Here is a 19,994-nt window from a genome sequence, read left to right as displayed (position 1 = left end):
TTTATTAAACTTTTTGTTAACATTTTTCATCATCCTTCCATTGATACTCTTACTACTTCAATATTATTTTAAATTTTAATATAATAAAATAATTGTTTTGATATAGATATGATTTTAATAGAATAAAGTTTATTTATTAATTTCACGAATATCAAATAAAATACAATGTTTGTTATATATTTCTGATTTTTTAAAAAAGTGGTCAATAATAATATATTTGATGTAATTTTATCTTTTTATTATAATTCATTTCATTCTTAATCTATAGGAATTAGGTGAAAGTTGTTAGTCTTTAGCATCTGAATTCGAGATCCACCACACACAATTATATGTGTGGGTTTTCGAGTCTATCATGTACAATTGACATGTATGGGCTTTAGTCCAGATTGTTGACTTTAGTCTGAACTAGACTAGTTCTTATTCTGGTTATACTTTAATGATTTGGTTTTTCTTTGTAATTTCTTGGAAACCCGTACTATAATAGTTTGATACTTGTGGTTGTTTGAAAATATATTTGTATTAATATTTTGATTTTACTCGTAAGACTTTTAAAAAAAAACATGAGGATTACATCTGTCTTATAATTATAATGGTAAAGACTTTATTCTATTTTTATATTTATAAATTTAATATCCTTAACATTTTAAAAAGAGTTGAATCTAATCATTAGTCTTTCAAAAAAAATTGAGTTGTTCTTTTTAATAGAAATATTAATTAAAATATTAAATTTTCAAATACCGCAACTTGAAAATTCATACATATTATGTTAAATTTATTAACAAAATAATTAGGAATCACAAGCATTAAAAACTTGTATTAACAAAAATGAAAGTGATTTGTATATGTCATTATAAATGAGGCCTGAACTACCAAAAAATCTAATCAAAGAATCCATTAGGAGCATTGCTTTGAGCAGCTAACGCATAAGAAAATGATCTTTCCCTGCCTCCGATATTATTCATCACACCATCGAATGTTGACCGTGGAGGGGTCAATCAAATTTCGAAGTCCGCGTGTTCCTCGGAGTGCTGGGGGAAAAGGATAGCCCACTTTTAGTTTCCCAAACCCCAAATCATGGAACCTACTACCTGTAGTAAATAGTAAATAGAAAAGTGGCATAGTCAAAACCCAGCTTTGTTGTAATATCACAATGGATTGGTGGTTACTATTGGAATATCATTATTTTTCCCCAAAACCTTAGTATGGGGAGTGGGGACAGCCCATATACATCAGTGAAGACCACGAGCTCCAAACGACGACCATCCAACGTGCCCAAAACACTGTCAGTGATTCCACTGCCCCACTGCCCCAAGCCTCTCCAACCATGCCTATATATGCTTGCCTTTTCTCTCTAAAATCCGTATCTCTTCTTGCTCTTTACTTTTCCAATACATTAGCTTGAAACACTTGAGAGACAGAGCTTTGAGGCGAACTGAAGAGATGGCCAAAGAGATGCAGAAGACTAGCATGTTCATTGAGAGAAACCCTGGGGATTATGAGAATGGGGATATCTGCAAGAACTTGGATGATGATGGTCGACCCAAAAGAACCGGTAGTTATTTGTTTTCTTCCCCTCAAAATGCTTATTTTTATGCATGTCATTTTTTTTCTTTCAATACGCTTGTTCTTGCTTTGGGATGATTTTTTTTTTTTTACTTGAAGGGACTTGGGTTACTGCAAGTGCTCATATTATCACTGCTGTGATTGGTTCTGGAGTGCTATCTCTTGCATGGGCAATTGCCCAGTTGGGTTGGGTGGTTGGACCAGCTGTTCTCATGGCTTTCTCCTTCATCACCTACTTCACCTGCACCCTCCTTGCTGATTGCTATAGAGCTCCTGATCCTGTCCACGGAAAGCGAAACTACACCTACATGGATGTTGTTAGAGCTTACTTAGGTACTAATTTCACCGGTTAATCTTCACATTAATACTATATTAAATGATTGTTTAGTGTTCACTACGTATTATTTCTTCTCTACTGCTACCTCTTTAACATGTTTACAGTTCCAAGAATAATATACTATATTTTAAAGAGAAAAACTACTTCCCCATGTAGATATTTCAATTCAATCCCAAAATCCAAGTGGATTTTCTGTCAAGAACATTAATGGAAGCACACCATATTCAATGTTTATATTTTTCTTATCTTTTTTGCAGGAGGAAGAAAAGTCCAACTTTGTGGATTGGCTCAATATGCAAATCTTGTTGGAGTAACCATTGGTTACACTATCACCGCATCCATTAGTATGGTGTAAGTGTAAATTTCTCTTACTTATACATTAAACTACATCCCCCTGCCCTTTTTTTATATAAGCTTTTACAGTAACAATGATTTTATTAACTGCTTGTTTTTTGTTGTGCGCTATTTGCATTTTGACCAGGGCTGTCAAAAGGTCAAATTGCTTCCACAAGCATGGCCATCACGTGAAGTGCCAAACATCAAACAACCCTTTCATGGTCATCTTTGCTTGCATCCAAATCGTTCTCAGCCAAATCCCAAATTTTCACAACCTTTCATGGCTATCCATTCTCGCAGCCATCATGTCTTTCGCTTATTCTTCCATTGGCCTTGGGCTTTCCATAGCTAAAGTAGCAGGTAACCTTAACATCTAATAAGAATGACAGTAGCATGTCCCACTTAAAATTAAAAAACAAAATCAATGATCAGTTTAGTAAATCTGTTTTATTTACTTGATAAAGTGGCTTGAATTTAATCTAAATCAAACTGTTCCCTGGATTACATCAAGGTGGTGAACCTGTAAGGACAACCTTAACTGGAGTGACAGTAGGGGTGGACGTGTCAGGATCTGAAAAGATTTGGAGGACATTCCAAGCTATTGGAGACATTGCCTTTGCCTATGCTTATTCTACCGTCCTAGTTGAGATTCAGGCAAGTATATAAGATCATGTGATGATTGTACGAAAGTTGAAATGTGTGCCTGATTTAAATGCCCGGAATGGAAGACTTGGTTGTCTTTCGTTTCTAGATACTTAGTCAAGTTTTGTGTAAGTATAAGATAGATATGTAAGATAATAGAGATCCAAAAGATTCCTATGGCCAAAATGCTGCAGAATTTGGTCCACAGATTCTATTTCCTTTTTCCAAAAGGAAAAAGTATTGAAACCTTTCTTTTTCCAACTTTTTTTTTTTTGTTATCAGTTATCAAGAACCTATTAGCAACGGATTGTGACGTCCAAAGCTAAGTTGAGTTTCAACTGTTTTTTGTCCCATCTAAAAAAAAGAGAATCATTTTCCAAAGCGCAGCCTTTAGATTCGTAGCAATCGATAACTAGCACATGCTGATCTACTAAATGGTGAAAAGGGGATATATACAAAGGCATATGAAAGTCATGCTCTTATTTATTTATTTATTTATTGGTTTCTCTTATGATTTCAGGACACGATCAAATCGAGCCCACCAGAGAACAAATCAATGAAGAGAGCAACCACCCTAGGTGTCTCAACAACCACTTTGTTCTACGTACTTTGCGGCCTTGTAGGATACGCAGCCTTCGGGAACGACGCACCGGGAAATTTCCTCACCGGCTTCGGCTTCTACGAACCCTTTTGGTTGATCGACTTCGCCAACATCTGCATTGCCATCCATCTTATTGGTGCATACCAGGTAAAACACATACATACATACATACACACACGCACACAGATATGTATATATATATACATGAAACAAGTTCATTTCCATTGAATATCCCTACATGCATCCAGGTTTTTGCCCAACCCTTATTCGGATTCGTCGAAGGCTGGTGCGCCAGGCAATGGCCTGATAGCAAGTTCATTACAAGAGAACACGCCGTTGACATTCCATGCTACGGTGTTTATTACCTCAACTTGTTCAGGTTGGTGTGGAGGACAGCCTACGTTGTCGTGACAGCCGTGGTAGCCATGATTTTCCCATTCTTCAACGATTTCTTGGGTCTTATCGGGGCGGGCTCGTTTTGGCCATTAACAGTCTACTTCCCCATAGAGATGCACATTGCTCAAACGAATCTGCCCAAGTACTCCTTCAGGTGGACGTGGCTGAAAATACTAAGCTGGGTTTGCTTGATTGTGTCGCTCATTGCTGCAGCCGGATCGGTTCAGGGACTGATTCAAAGCCTCAAGACGTATAAGCCGTTTCAGACTCAGGAATGAAGGCATTAGGGATCCTTTTGCCTACAGTGCTTTGATTGTATGTAAAATATAAGAAATTGTGGACAACTGTAATTTGTTTTCCCTTTGTGTTTTCCAAATCAAAATTCACTGCTTGTATGTATTTTGTGTTACCTTTCTGAAAGAGAATGTTCAGAAAGTTGTGTTTTTACCATAAAAAACTTGTTAAACACAACTCGTTGGAGTACTGGTTTTTGATGTTTAATGGGACGGATGGATTAATCTGGATGCAGATATGGGCCTTATTTTAATGATGCAATGGGCTAACGGAATATGGCATTGAATGTTCTAATGGGTTAAGTGATTGTGCGAGTGGGTTATAACAAGGATTTTTCAATTTTGAGTGAGTTTGATTTCTGAATTCAAATTAAATATTTTTTATTTATTTTTAAATATAGTAAAATTAATTTTTGCAAGTAAAGTAAGTCATTGTATTAAGGGACTAGAACTTTAATTAATTTGACAAATCGCACGACCTTGGGCGATTTCTTAATTTCAAATTCCCTTAAGGCATCAAAACAAAATAGAAACAAATTCAAAACGAAAAGAGTAACGAACGAACAAAAAAGCCACAAGAAAAATAGTGCACACCAAGTATTTGAGTAAATGCTTTTAAAAGTATTCTATAACTTTGAATGTTTACAACTGAGTGATTACAAATGAGAGGAAATACATTTAATTATAGTTGAGCTCTTGTAGATTTAACGGTATAGATCGAATTACATTGACTACTAAAATTACTGTGTATCTACAAGATGAGAGTCCTAAAAGATTTAAACTCTATATATCTTTATTCCTTGAAATTTATAATAATTACCATAATAACTCTGGCTTTATTAGAGTGCTTCACTGGACTATTAAGGCTTTAAGTAGATGGGCTTCTTCATATATTTCATGAATCGGGTCAGTGCAAGTAGATTAAATGAGTCACATTTAATCAATTGACCTCCATGAGACAATCTTTGCATTCGTCACTAGTTTTAATCCGCGACCTGTGACAATTGCGACAGGTTAAACTGAGTCGGGCTCAAGCCTGAGCATTAAACTTTTTTAAAATTAGATCACAATTCAGCTTAACTTATGAACACATCTATATGTAAATATTTTTTTTTGTAAGGATTAATGTTTATTTTAGCCTCTAAACTTAGTAACTTGTACTTAATTGGTATGTAATTTTTTTAAGACTCAATCAATAATTGAATTTGAAATTTGTTAATTAAGTTGTTTTTTTCAGTGGCGGATCCAGAAATACAACTTAGGGGGTGCAGAAGCAGGTGCGTAGTTAGGAAATTTGTTTGGGGGTGACCGAAATTAAATTAGTAAAAATGCAATTTCATCATTTTAATAGCCTATATCTTTATGATTTTTAGAGGATTAAATCAATTTTTTATCATTTCGGGGGCAAAGTGTAAATTTTATAAATTATAAATGGCCTAAATAAAAAATTATCCATTTTAGGAGGGTTGAGGCCCTTGTCAGCCCTCCCCTAGATCCACCCTAGCCTTTTTTATGCAATTTGACAGTTCAAGTACCTAATTAGTAAAAAAAAAAAAAGAGTAGAGACTTAAATTTTTTTTTTAAAGTTTGATAACATTTTTACGCCATTAAACTTTTTAATACTTGTTAGACGCAAAGTTATAAATATTTAATTTTTAATGTTATTTTTAAAATTTCTAAAGAATAATAGTATTTAAAAATCTTGTAATTTTTTTTATTTCATGTGCATAAATAACTTAAACAAATAAGTGTTTAGATTTAGATTAATAAAGCAGATCATTTATTCAAATTCATTCTAGAGGTACAATTTTTAATTATTTTATATGTTTTTATAATTAAAAATAATGGTATAAAAATCGATTGAGTCTTAACTCAATTGGCATAAACATTGTTGCTAGTGTGAGAAGACGTGGGTTTGAGTGCGCTAAAGCGTATTATCCTCCTATTTAAGGGTTGAAGAGGAACTATTGGTAGTTCTAAGTATTGTGTTAGAAATAACTATATATGATAAGAATTTATAATGATATTAATATTAAAAAAATAATAGTATAAAAACCTAATATTTTTATAAAAGTTTCAATTTTTTTTTGAGTTTTTGGATTTTTCTCATATATAATTTTAGAATTGCTTCTTGAATTTTTATAGTTTTTCTTATTATGATTTTATATAATTTTAGATTTTTATACATCTTCAATATTTATTAGTTTTTTATTGTTTCTCAAATAATGCTTGGTTGGTATAGTTTGCCACATGGTGTTGTGTTATTCACTGTCAATTTTAATAATAAAAAAATGTGGAGTTGATTAGCTATGTACTAATTCGGTTAATCGATTTCAAGTTGAAGTATTAATTAAGTCTAAAAAAAATTAAATATCAATTAATGCAAATTGAATAGTAATGAAACAGGGTTAGGGTGCGAATATTGTCAAATTCACTATTGCTTCATAGTTGCTGTGTTTTGCCCCATCACTCACCCCTTTCCATTATGGATGTTTAATTTTAAAAACCACTCACCCTATGGATGTTGGATATATCAATCCCCGCATGCTGCCCCATTTCAATTTAATTTTTATTAGTTTTTTAAAGTATTTTCAATTTTTTTAAAACTAATAAATATTTAAACATAAAACATATGAGTTCTCTATAACATATTTTTACCCTTTAATAATTATAAATATACAATGGTCAAATAGTAATTTCAAATAGTGAAGTAGAGTGGGCTGGGACAAATAATTATCATAACTGCTACAGTTATTCATCATAAATATATATATATATTCATCCCTGCTGATATTCCTTTTTTTAAAAAAATTACTCCAAATGAGATTAACTAATTCAAAATCCATCGGATAGTTTGAGTTTAACATCCTAAATCTTAAAACTAAAATACCTTATATAATAAAGAATTGAGAATATTATTTTTTGAACGAATTGACTTTAAATTTTAATATGAAGTCTTGACTAAATTCAAACAATAAGGTTTTATTTATATGGTTTACACTACTAACTTCTATATGAAAACAATAACCATTTCCCATGATGTTTACGGCTTACCAACGAATCCTTCGAGTCAACGTAGAAGAAAATCATGAAAAGAAAACTAAAAAACTCTTGGTTGGAATTTGTTTAGAATAATTTGTAATCAGGGCACCTTGATATGGAAAACAGAAAACAAAACCTAAGTTTTGTCAAAATTACCAACTCACTGCTGACAACATTTTTGTTGTAACCAAACCTTTGGAAGAGTTTAAAAGCTAAGAAAATAAACACAAGAGCACGCCGTTGACCTCTATTTATTCTTTAAGTTGTAACCAATGATAATGAAATCTTGACTTGCATAAAAACCAAAGAAAAAAATAAAATGAACGAAGCAGATTTTTCTACTACAAATGAATAGTAATTTACAGATAATAAAATTATATATCGAAAAACTATTGACAGTCGAATTTCATATTAGTTTAATATCGTTTTCTAAATAATTCTCATATAAAACTTGCTAAATGTTCTGTATTTGACTTAGATCAATCTTTTAATGAGCTAAATATAAAAATTAAATAATCATAGTTACTCGAACCAATTTAAATTTTGTATTTGATTTATAATTATTTTAATATTTTTATGATGAAAACATTTTATATAAAATATATTGAGAAAAATCATGTTGAATTTTTATTTTTAGAAATATTTATAAAAAAAAATAGTTTGAGATTTTATTAAATAAAGTGTATTATTTAATGCTCTTTTAATCCCATTAGCAAGTTTAAGAAATTGTAAGTATAGTTAATTGATATTTTAAAAGGTTAGTATGTATTTTTTATTTATTTTACAAATAATCTTAAAAATTTGACATGTGTTTTTTTTTAAATAATTTGCTATACTTTATATACTTGTCAACCCCTAACTTTACTTTTTGAAGTTTAAAAGCTCCACTAATAATTTTTTAAATTTACTTGTGAAGTTAAAAAAATTCTGTCACCAATATATCAAACAATAATTTAATGATAATATCTAAAAAATCATTAAAAAAACTCATACTATTAAAATAAATCCAAAAATCCTGAATTCAAAAATAAAAATAAAAAACTAAAATAAAATCCAATTATCATCCAACTATTCGAAAAATTCACAAAAATCAACTCAGCCGAACCGAACTCTCCATTACTAACAAGTGGATGAGACTTAAATTTAATGGTAAGAAATCTTTCAAAACTTTGAAGTCTAAGATGCAAATATTACTACGTGTGAGTTTAACATAGGTGTATTGTAATGAGTTGCTAAATATACTCTGCAAGTTATAATTGTAATGATTGATTTATTAAAACATATATAAGTGTTATTCATATACAAACCTTAAAAAAAACCCTTAAAAAATTTTATTAGATATAAATCAAGTTGAGTTTAAAAAATAGATATCGTGATAAATTTAATATTTAATATTTAATATTTATATTTTTATTAATTTAATTTTTAAAAAATCAAATTTAACTGTTAACCTTTTAAAAAAGGTTAAGTTAATTTTCTTTAAAAGAAATAGAAATTAAAACATTAATTTTTTTAACAATATTGACATGATAACTTTCTTAGTAGTCAACGTGCATTTTACGCTGATATACCACTATTTAACTCATATGCCACATGAACAAATAATTTAAGATTTATATATTATATAAATCCATTATTTAGAACTACCATCTCTATGAATAATAAATTAACCTTTTAAAGACAATTCTTTAATGAAACCTTCAAAACTTTTCTCTTCTTTCTCCAAATCGTTTACTTCTTCTCTTTTTGTTTTAGCTGTTCGTCTTTTTCTCCCTCCCATTAACCTTTTCTTTCTTTCTTTTTTTTATTCACTTTATGTGTCTTCTCTTTTTTTTAGTTGGTAAAATCTATTTTATGGGTATTTTTATTGTTTTCATAAGTTGTGACGGTGCATGTTATCTTTAAAACTCCACTGGCCTCCATCAGTTTCTCTTGGAAAGTGGGTGGCTCTTCGTCGGCTTGTTAATCTATTTCTGTTTTGAGCGTATTTCAGGATAATAAATTATTCCACGAGTTGATTTGGACTTCTGCTATCTTAAGTTTTATATATATTTTTTGTTTTCCATTGTTTAATAATTCTTCATTTTTTAAAAGTTTTTGTTTACTCTTATATTACGTATTTTAGTCTTGTTTATACATGTAGTATTGCTTTTGCAAGTGATTTTATAGATAATTTTGTAGCCGTCCTCTCCAGTTTGGTGGATCCTTGGTTCTTTTGCCAATTTTTGCTTGTCACTTTGGACAATTCAAGCCCGATTTTCTTATCGTATTAAGTGCTTACAATCAATTCAGATATGTCGTGCTTGATTTATGACAGAGCCAATTGTCAATGTGTCATAATATTCTATTGATGTTGAGGCTGAAACCTTTATTGTATCAATGAAGTTTATCCTTTATCGCCTACGACTGATTTTTTTTCCCGAATTGTATGGATCATTCATGGAATGAATTAATAAATTTCTCTTTTTAAAAAATAATTTAAAAATCATAAATATTCAAAGAATAACAATTTTTTAAATATATATATATATAAATTTCGTAAAAGTTGGAAGAATACAACATAAACTACGTGTGAATTACCTTATAGGTTATTATGTTTCATGGAAACAGATCCATTCATGCTTGTCTGAATTTTATACGTCAACAATATACTTCTATTAGAATGTATATTAGAACATCTGGGAAGTAATAGCTTTGCGTAATTGTTTATACTATTGAAATGATAATAAAAATAAATTTAGGCCTGAAATAATAACAACAAATTACTTAGTAAGAAACGAGAGGATTTGTGCTCATGAAATTTCATTTACACTCTGTTTAAATGTAAAATCATTTTGGTTTTCTTGTTGGATCTTTATGGGGTGAAAATTTAGATATCATGAAATCACGTTGAATATGTTTTTTTTTATTTGTGAGTGAATGTCGGGTATGGAAGTATTTAAATCATGTTTGTTAATTATTTTTTAGGTACTAAAAGAGTCGGAGTAAAATTTCTATGCTCTAGCATGATTATTCTAGTAGCTCAATTGCAGTCAACCATTGGGTTATGATTAATCTAGTTTTTTTGCTGTTCAACAGGGCTATAACCATGAAACTTGATGCAATGGACATGTGTGTTAATGTTAGTTCTAGCATATATTTTTTATGAGGTAGCAAATGTGAAAATATTTTCTTTTATGTTTCATACATGTCATGTTAGCTAAAATGGGTGGGATTGTTTAAATATTATCCACTTGGCTTCTCAGTTTATTGGTTAACATTTTAACCTCCATTATTGGTGTTAGGACACAACATGAAGTTGTGATTATCTTCATACCCATTAAAGGCACCAAAACTTGAAAATTACTCTTCTTGCTTCATCTCTTTGCCAAAACTGATATGGGTAAAGCTAACATCAAATGAACTGCAGCTTGGCGCACTCGCAAACATGAGAAAATAATTTTCTTTATTGGTAACACTGCATGTAATTCACCAAAGTCTCCAAAGTGTGAATAATAGAATAATTAGTAGCTAAAGTAGTGTTGTCATTATTCAAAATATTAGATTGAAATGATGACATTGGCTTAAAGGTCGTGAAATATTTGGTTGGAGTGTGATAAGTAATTCAGTCTTTATATAGAGATGATAAAGATTGAAATGAAACAGATGGAGTGTGATGAGAAGATGGTAATGGTGGTGATTTTTTCTAGGATTGAGAAGTCATATTCATGGATAGAGTTTCTTCTAACGCTTGGTGTTCCAGTAGTTCTTGATATCATTGTTAGTCCTTCCTAATAATTAAGTAACTATTATTGGCCATAAATCACGTGGCGTTGAACTATTAAGATCCTATATTTGCTCTATATTTGTGAATTATTTAAGGCTATATAAATAACCACTGATATAATGTTATGAAGAATATCAGTAGTCATAATTTTGTTATTCGAACCAAATCAATCTTTTACAATTGCTTTTAATATTACTCAGTTACTGTGTTTAAAGGAGATGTTACAAGCACATATTTATTTATGTAATTTAAATTGTATTTAACCATCAATAACTATTACTATATTTATGAGAATTAATCTATTTAATTTAAATAAAAATAAAATTATGTCAAAAATTATTTTGAACAAGAAAAGGATGTTTTAGAAAACCTATCAAATATCGTAAAAATATTTTACATAAAATCATCCAAAAAAAATCATATTTTTTAACAATTAAGTTATTTTTCAAAAATTATTTTATGTAAATTGTTTTTCATGAAGCAAAATGGACCCTTAGTTGAAGATGGGTGGGTATTTGCTTATGGCTGCTACAGGTTCTTCTTGTTCCGGTTGTTTAGGAAGTAGAAGACGGGTCAAGACATGGTGCTCCTTTCTCTTTGGCCGGAGCGCACTACAGTGCCTGGTGGCGCTTGGTAAAGGTGCTAGTGCCCTTTGATTCTTTGTGATTTTTTATTGGAATGGGCTTGGCCTTTGTTTACTTTTGTTTGGGCATGCTGGGCCTCTTTTTGGGCCCTTGATGACTTATACTACATGTATTAAGCTCTTTTCAATTATGAAACTAAAATTAATATATGTTAATTTATGTTAAAAATATCGGCATTGTGACATCCAAAATGCGAATGCGAATGAAAGAAAATAAAATTTATGAAACGAAGATATATTTAAATTTAAAATTAAAAAAGTAAACACCATTTTAGATCATTGGTTGAGATTTCTTTGTTCACTTTAAGGATTAAAGTACAAACTTTAATAATATATTTTAAATAATAAATTATTTAAAAAAGATAATATTTATTATTTTAAAACTTAATTCGGAGTATCTAAAAAATATTAATGAAATTATAGAATACTTAATTTGCAAGTTTGGAACACGGAATTGAAGGGAAGTTGAGAGTATAAAAGGCGGCATTTTGGGGCGTTGACCTATGTAAGGCATAAATTCATTTTTTTTTCTTTTTAAATGTCTAATTTCTTTGGGCCGAAGAAAGAACAAAAAAAGTCCGAATCCAACATCTGACGTGGCAAAGATAAGTAAACGAAGAGAAAAGCTACTTAGCCAACAAGTTTGTTGTTTAATAATCATCGCTCTCATCTCGAACGAACGTTTGTTGCGGACCCCACAAATCCGTAACCGCCTCAAATCGAATTATCTAAAACACCCCTTATTCATTTCCAGCAACGCCGCCTTAACGGTCATTAATATGAAGACCTGTTTTTGTAATTTCACATAAAACCCTAATCTTAATCTTTCACGGAATTTTCATGCTTTGAGCGCCTTTATATAAGGCGGGTTTTGTTTCAATCTCTTCCGATTCTACCGGCTGTCTGTTTGTTTGAATCCTGAAGAATTTCTTCAGCTCCTTTTGGTTTTTAATTTATTATTTATAGTTCCAAGAAATCTCAACAGCGACGATGACCATGAATCTGGTGGAATCCGCTGGCGTTAGGGTTCCTCCTAGTGCACCGGCATCGTTTTCCTCCTCTAAAGGTACGTGTAAACGCGGCGGCAGCGTCCGATCTGGTTTCTGCAAACGAGATTTCTTGCAGAACAACGCGAATTTCGGACGGAGCGCGGTTCCTTTGCGGTTCATGTACTTTCGTAATGATTCATGGGTTAATTTCTCGGCCGATGTAGTAGAAACGCTCCGAGCCGGTTTCTTGGAGCGGAAACCGATTATCGAGACGTCGATTGACGGTTCGAAGTATATATTTGATTTCAAGAGGATGCTGCAGATCGAGTACTCGACAGGTAATTGCCGGTCAATTTCTTGGATAGACGAAAGTGGCAAGTGTTTTTTCCCTAGCGATTTTTTTAGCGAAGAAGAATTTATTCAATCAGAATGTAGTGAGTGGGATGATAATACTAGCTGTAATTATAAAAATAAGAATTGTAATTGCAATCCTAAGATTGAGATAGAAGTTAAGATTGATCCACCTTCATCGAAGAGAAAGAGGGAGGAGGAGCCTGAAGTGAGCTCCTCTTACAAAGCCGCGGGGAATGATGCGGTCAAATGTCAGCGTTTGGAGGAGGGAGGAGATGCTAAATGGCCTAATACGATACGGTTAAATGAAACAGATATGGCGTCTATGCTCGTGAAGGATAATTTCTTGAAAGGAATTGCGAAAGTTGATACTGGAGCTTTGGTTACTTCAATTCATCAATGTAAGCGAGAAACGCATTTGGACAAAGCTCGTCACGAAGTTTTTCAAAAGCAGAATGAGATTACTAAGGCTGCCAGGGGCACTTCAAATATGGTTTATGCATGGTTTGGGGCTTCCGCCAAGCGTGTGGAGAGTGTGCTGGCCCATGGGTTTGGGTTACCTAGTAAGCTTCCCGCGGCTGATGCTTATGGGATTGGCATTTATTTATCTGCCGTAGGCTTGCCACACTTGAGGTAAAGTCTTCGTTTGCTACTATTAGTAAGTTAGTTTTACCTCAGGGACTAAGGCTGTTACCCTATTAGATTACTATTGGATTTGAGATTGAAGTCGCTCAAGCCTAGTTGGTGCAAGGGGAAATTCTGGCTTGGGCAGTTCTCTAGCTGAAACTAGAACTAGAAGTGATTTAGTATCATATATTTATGTAATACGTATACCAGGTTTTCTCAGTTTTTGATTGGTTTCATTACTCCTTGTTACGTTGTTTCTTTTCTGGTAATTTTTACTGTCACGCTGTCATTTTTGTATCTGTTTAATGTTGGGTTAATGGTTGCAGTGCAAAGCTTGCTGATGTTGATGGTAATGGTCTAAAACATCTTATTCTGTGCCGGGTGATATTGGGAAATGTCGAAAAAGTAGAAGCCGGATCAGAACAGTATCTCCCATCTAGTGTAGATTTTGACACTGGTTCTGATGATCCCAAGAACCCGAAGTGGTATGTGGTATGGTCAAATATTGCAAACATGCATATTCTTCCCGAGTCTGTTGTGAGTTTCAGACCTAGTAACATGCAAGGTAAGCTTTTCTTCTTTCCTTGGTACCCTTTTTCTTGTTTCCTTGTATATTTTAGAAGTTGACGTTTTGTATGTTTGTATGATTCTCTTGTAGGTGAAGCTCCACTGAGGGCAGTTGCGGGTGTTAAGTATTCCCTTGAAAAATTATTTTCGAAGATTAAGAGCTCTCTACCTCCTGGCAATGTCCAAGAAATATTGATGATATACAGCACATATAGGGTAAGTAGGTTGCTTGTCAATTAGATTAGGTTGGACAAAACTATATCTTGTGGAATCATATTGAATATTTGACTATACGTTCCGTACCTTGCTAAAAAATCGGTCCCTCTTTACCAATCATACATTGTCTAACCAAATCCAATTCTCACTCGATATGTTCCTCAAAAAATCCGATTGGTGTGGATTCTTCCCCCAACTAGCGAAGAGATGGTGCGATTGCCACATATGAAATTGAGCACAATTTTGCGAAGAAATAGCCCACTTGCCTCTCGGGAAGAGATGTTAAACATGCTCAATATCATTTGATTGAATAATTGACCCACTTCCTTGCTGTTTGAAGAAACCCTCCGCTTCAATTGGTATTTTTTCACGAAAAGCGAACATGAGATAATAAATCTAGTCTTTCACTCATATTTCGAATAGCTGTCTTGAGTTCAAGTTGATTATGTTTCGCCTCTTAGTCGGAGAAAGACGATCAAATAATTCCCAATCATTGTCCTTGCGGATTGAATCATCTATATAATATACAAAAAGGAACTCCAGATATATCTTGTTGCTTGGAATGGAAGTCGCATTCTAAAATCTAAGCATGTTTTGATCTTTTTTTTTTTTTTTGCCCAATTGTTTACCACAGGCTGGAATGATGGCCAAGGATGCTTTTATAAAGAAACTACGGCAGGTTGCTGGGGATGAGGTCCTGAGATCCGCTATTCAGGATATCAATGCTTCTGGATGATTTGGAAGTTTTGGAATTGTTTCGGTTACCTATTTATTTGCCTATGCTGTTTGAGAGAGGGAAATGCCAAATGTAATTGTTACCTCACAACTAGCTTAGGAAAGCAAATGCCTAGACCACTAAAACGACAGAAGTCATTCTTAGTTTTTTATTGATCGGGGGATTTAGGGTTTCTCTTTGTTTTAAACCACAGAATGTGTGGCAATCATGATTTAAGTAGTTATAAAGTTCTCAGAATTTCTGTCTCTCAATTTTTCATTTTCCTTTCTCACTATAGATTTTATTTTGTGGAAGTTCACTGTTAATTTTATTAAAGCTGGCAAGCTTAGCATATACACTCTTATAAATCTCTGAAAGGCATGTTTCTCTTCACTTTTTTAACATTATTACTTACCCTTAGACAGTTTCTCACCGATATCCATGGGTTCTTTTTGCTCTCGAAGCGTCATCTAATTATTTGTGTTCAGTCTTCTTATGTTTTGGTGGTTTTCATTTTAACTTGGTTCCGATTTGTATTTTGTTGGCTTTTAGTGTTAGGTGAATCTATATTAGTCCTTTGGGTTTAACATGCTTGCTTGTCATCAAGTAATGGCCTTTGATTACTTCCGATGTAACTTACTTTATTTTGCAATTGTGCTTGTCACCTTGCTCTTGTTTTAATTTATGTTTCTTAGTTCTATTTTGTCCATTTGGTTTTTTTTCATGGAATTGGAAACTGTTTCGAAAGAATTGGGGAAAAGAACCCTAATCGATTGAATTTAAGAGGAAATTAGGGATTTGGTAGAATTGAGGAAAGGAGACATTCAGTCAACAGACGAGAAGGAACGGCCAACACCGGGCGATGGGTCGTCTATTGACAGTGGGCCAATTGAAAGGGTTACTAACAAGAAGACCAATCCAAGATGGACTCCGCAAATCGAATGCTGATGGCTAATGGGCCGAGATGACACTAGCCCAATGCTTGTATCCAACACTAGTCATTTTATTTTCTATTATGCCAGCTGTGTAAAAAAATAATCCTCTGGTACAGTTTGTTACAACAGGTACGTCAATGTCTTTAACAACGATTCAAATTTTGAAATGAATTCAGCAAGTTCTTCTCTATAATTTCTTTTTCTCCTAAGTTTATCCAGTAATTATGAATTCTAGTTAGCTACTTGCTGAATAGTATACTACGATCATCAAACATTGATTAACCTAACAATTAGAAGGACTAAATTGTAAAACAGTCAAAAGTACAAAATATCATTTCAGAAAGTTAAAGTGGTCAGTTGATTGGTTCTCAACAGTTTCTCTTCTCTGTCTCACATATCTAATTGTTCACTTAGAGGTGTCAATTTTAGGTTTTGAAGTCTATTCGATTTAGTGTAACTTTTACAATTTAATTCCTATCTCAAAAACTAACTATGCAACACTTCCATCATCTAACTACCATAAAATTTATTTACCACCCATCATTAACACACGAACATTAATCAAATATATGTTCAAATGATTCATTAAAGAAAGTATAAAAAGCAAGGTTAAGAAAATTTTAAGGACTCTTGATGGAGCTTTTATAGAAGATGACAACAACAACAATGAAGAAGAAAGTATGACTAAAGTTCAGATTTTTACACTTTTAAGAGTTAACAAAGCTTAACTGTATTAAAGGTTTTAATAGAAATCAAAATACAAAATAATATTTTTGCATCTAAGTGTAAAGAAATAAAATTTACAGTAAAAACCCTAGAAAACTACCAACTACAACTACCAAGCTGAGAAAGGTAAAGAACTAAAACCTAAAAATGGAGAAGAGAATAAAAACTAAGCTAGAATGGTGATAAAAGATGGCTCCTTTAAGTTTGACAACAAAAGCATTTTTAATACAACCAAGATTCAAGGTTGTGGGTATTAAAGGGTGATGATTCAAAGTGATTGCTTGGAGGTGATTAAGGTTCTCCAAGACACTCTATCAGCAGCATTGAGTTCTTCTTTGATCAGGTGTATTTAGAAACTTTTGATGCATGTCGGGCACTGGTGTTTACGACATGTCTCAAAGGAGGATAACCAATGCTGACCATATAGTTAAAATGGCCTCAGGTGGGAAAGAAGGCTTATAGGTATTCGTTTATCCTCCTAGGGAGATGCTAGTAACCCTTTATCTGATAAAGTAAGTGGTGTTTTTGCTCAGTTTAATATAATTTAATTCAACTATTTTGTTTCTTTTCACCAAAAAAAATTAACCCTAAATTTTGACAAAAATGCCCTTAAAGTGTATGGGTTAACTTGTGTTTGTGTTGGACAAAAAACTACCATTGTAATATGTAATGACCCAAAATCCGTGGGGACCGAAAAAGTACATTATCGGGCCTCCGTCTTAGTGAAACGGGTTCGTAAATAATTATTAGGAATAATTATAAGTCTATTTATATGTCTAATTAAGTTTTACTTAGGTGAAACTAATTTAATTTAGAGTAATTAGTAAAAAGGACTAGACTAAGTAAAGGTTAAAAGTTTAATTCTAAAACAATAAAAGAATTAAACCATTTGTAATAATTGAGGCGGCAAAATGGATAGAAAAATCTAAGATTTTTCTTAGATTTTATTAATTATTATTGTTAATATTAATAATAATAATAATATTATTATTATTATTTGATTTAAAATTTTGTTATTAGATTATAAATAAATTAAAATTTGTGCCAAATGTATGATGATAGAAGTGTACATGTGTGATATGTGTATTTATACACATGTAAATATATATATTTGTATATTTTCTTAAATAATAAGTAAAAGATATTTATATATTAATAATTATTAAATTGATATTATATTATGAAATAAGACAAGTGCATAATCATTATTGGTAAATGTGTAAAATATATATAATTTCTTATATAATAAGTAAATTATAATAATTAAATTATAAGATTTTTTTTAATAATAAATAAATTGAATAATGAAAATTGTAATAAAAATATTGGTACATTTGTTATAAAATAATTTGTTTACTTAATATTAAAGTAATATAAAATAACTAAAAGAAATAAGAAAATAGAATAAAAGAAAATAAAAGAAAGAAGAACAGAAAAGAACAAAGAACAAAACGAAAACAGGGGAAGAAAAAGGGAAAGAAAAAAGAAGAAGGGAAAATTGGGATTTTAAAGCTTCAAGTTTAATTGATAAGCTAAATTTAGCCATTTTCTCTTAATTTTGATGTTTTAGAAGCTTGAAAACAAAGTTTTGTTGAAATTAAATTAAGGTTTGGAAGTTCTTAGGTTTTTAAGCATGGGTTATGTTGAACAAAAAGAAGAATCAGGGATTTAATTGAATGAATTTTAAGTTAGAATTGAAAAAGGGATTAAATTGTAAAAGAAGCTATAAGTTTTGTGTTTTAGGAAATTAAATTGAAAGAAATTTTAAATTAGAGTTTTATAATGAACATTAGATTGTTAGGGTGAATATGGAAGGAAATTGGGTAGAAATGAAGTATAAATTAAGTTAAACAAATAAAATAGTTAATTAGGATTAAATTGGAATTAGGAATAAATTGAATAAAAATTCAATTAATTATTAAATTAATACTGTAATTAATAATGTAAATTGTTATTATTATTTTCGTAGCTAACAAGGAAAACGAGGCATCGGCATCCAAAGGAAAAGAAAAGATCGTTGAGGAGTAAACGCGTATTCCGGGTTTGTATTACTATAACTCAAACTATTTATTAACTGTTATATTGAATTTGTAGTCATGGGACATTTAAGATAAGGTAAGTAATAATATTTGAAATTAAGTAAGAATATGTGTGAATATTGAATTATATGTGAATTGAGATAATAGATGTTTTGAATTGATTGAATATTTGAAATTGTTGTGGAAATGAATTTGAAATTGGAAAAGTAAAATAATACCCTATTAACTTGTCGGACTAGATTGGATACAAATGGCATGCCGTAGGATTGTGATGTGATGAGGAGATTTGTAGCTCGGCCGAGAAGATGATTCTGTTATTATATGCTTCGGTTTAATCGAAGAGGCATTTAATGCCTTATTGGTGTGTTAGGGAGGATATAATATACTGGTGTGTTTGGGAGGCTATATTATACTAGTGTGTTATGGAGGATTTATATTATTCCGGGTGTGTTTGGGTTGGATTTTCTGGTGTGTTTGGGTGGAATCCGTATATCTATCAGAGTCCGAGCCTTGTTAATAGGATAAATAATTGCAATGAAAATTTGAAAATGAGATTGATTGATTTGGCACTACTGAAAGTGCGAGAAAGAATGTATGAATTAAATTATGAATCGAATTAGTATGAAAATAAAATAAAATATGAATTTAAGATTTATGAAGTGATATATAATTATGTATAATTAGTTTAAATGATTTATAAAGCTTATGGTTGATGTTGTAATTTATTAATGTTAAATAGTTTGGTTTTATAGTAATACCATTGAGTATGAAATACTCAGTGTACGGTTGTTTCTGTGCGTAGGTCATTAGAGTTCAAGATCCAATTTAGCATCTAGAAAGATCCCGACTCCAACAAGAAAATTTTGGTGATGTATTTCTTCTTTTTGTTTAAGTGGCATGTACTAAGTGGTTGTACATGAGTCATGTATATATATACATATATGTTAAATGATCTTGTTGTAATTAGATAGTTATGAAATTTTGGATGATAAGTAAGTTTAAAGTTATAAAATAGTAAATTTGGTATTAAATTTCAAAATGAAATGAAAGATATGAATTAGTTACTTATATGTTAACACTTTAAAATTTAAGTAATAAATCAATGGATTAAGATTTAAGCATGATCAAGTAGTGTTTAATATGTAAAATTCTTTGGTTGAAACATTGGTATTGGTTTGTTTTTGGTTTGAATTTGCAGAGGGTTTTAAGT

General features: G+C 31.5%; 2 protein-coding genes and 1 pseudogene across 2 annotated transcripts; 2 read left to right on the top strand and 1 right to left on the bottom strand.

Annotated features, from left to right (window-relative positions):
• The first annotated feature begins 1,352 nt into the window (after nucleotides 1–1,352).
• LOC107957868 (amino acid permease 6) lies at nucleotides 1,353–4,399 on the top strand. The gene is made up of 7 exons (XM_016893470.2): nucleotides 1,353–1,552; nucleotides 1,663–1,896; nucleotides 2,158–2,251; nucleotides 2,382–2,596; nucleotides 2,748–2,890; nucleotides 3,399–3,626; nucleotides 3,728–4,399. The coding sequence occupies exons 1-7, from the start codon at nucleotides 1,441–1,443 to the stop codon at nucleotides 4,151–4,153; spliced, it is 1,452 nt and encodes a 483-aa protein (XP_016748959.2). The 5' UTR covers nucleotides 1,353–1,440; the 3' UTR covers nucleotides 4,154–4,399.
• Nucleotides 4,400–10,435: 6,036 nt separating this feature from the next.
• On the bottom strand, nucleotides 10,436–12,133 carry LOC107960682 (transcription factor RAX1-like; annotated as a pseudogene).
• Nucleotides 12,134–12,283: 150 nt separating this feature from the next.
• LOC107957869 (probable inactive poly [ADP-ribose] polymerase SRO3) lies at nucleotides 12,284–15,438 on the top strand. Its single transcript, XM_016893471.2, has 4 exons — nucleotides 12,284–13,592; nucleotides 13,913–14,151; nucleotides 14,245–14,369; nucleotides 15,004–15,438. The coding sequence occupies exons 1-4, from the start codon at nucleotides 12,610–12,612 to the stop codon at nucleotides 15,103–15,105; spliced, it is 1,449 nt and encodes a 482-aa protein (XP_016748960.1). The 5' UTR covers nucleotides 12,284–12,609; the 3' UTR covers nucleotides 15,106–15,438.
• Nucleotides 15,439–19,994: the final 4,556 nt, after the last annotated feature.

The sequence above is a fragment of the Gossypium hirsutum genome, chromosome A05 (assembly GCF_007990345.1).
Source record: "Gossypium hirsutum isolate 1008001.06 chromosome A05, Gossypium_hirsutum_v2.1, whole genome shotgun sequence".
NCBI lineage: Eukaryota > Viridiplantae > Streptophyta > Magnoliopsida > Malvales > Malvaceae > Gossypium > Gossypium hirsutum.
The sequence above is the reverse complement of the archived record's forward strand: the minus strand, read 5'-3'. Positions and strand labels throughout refer to the sequence as shown.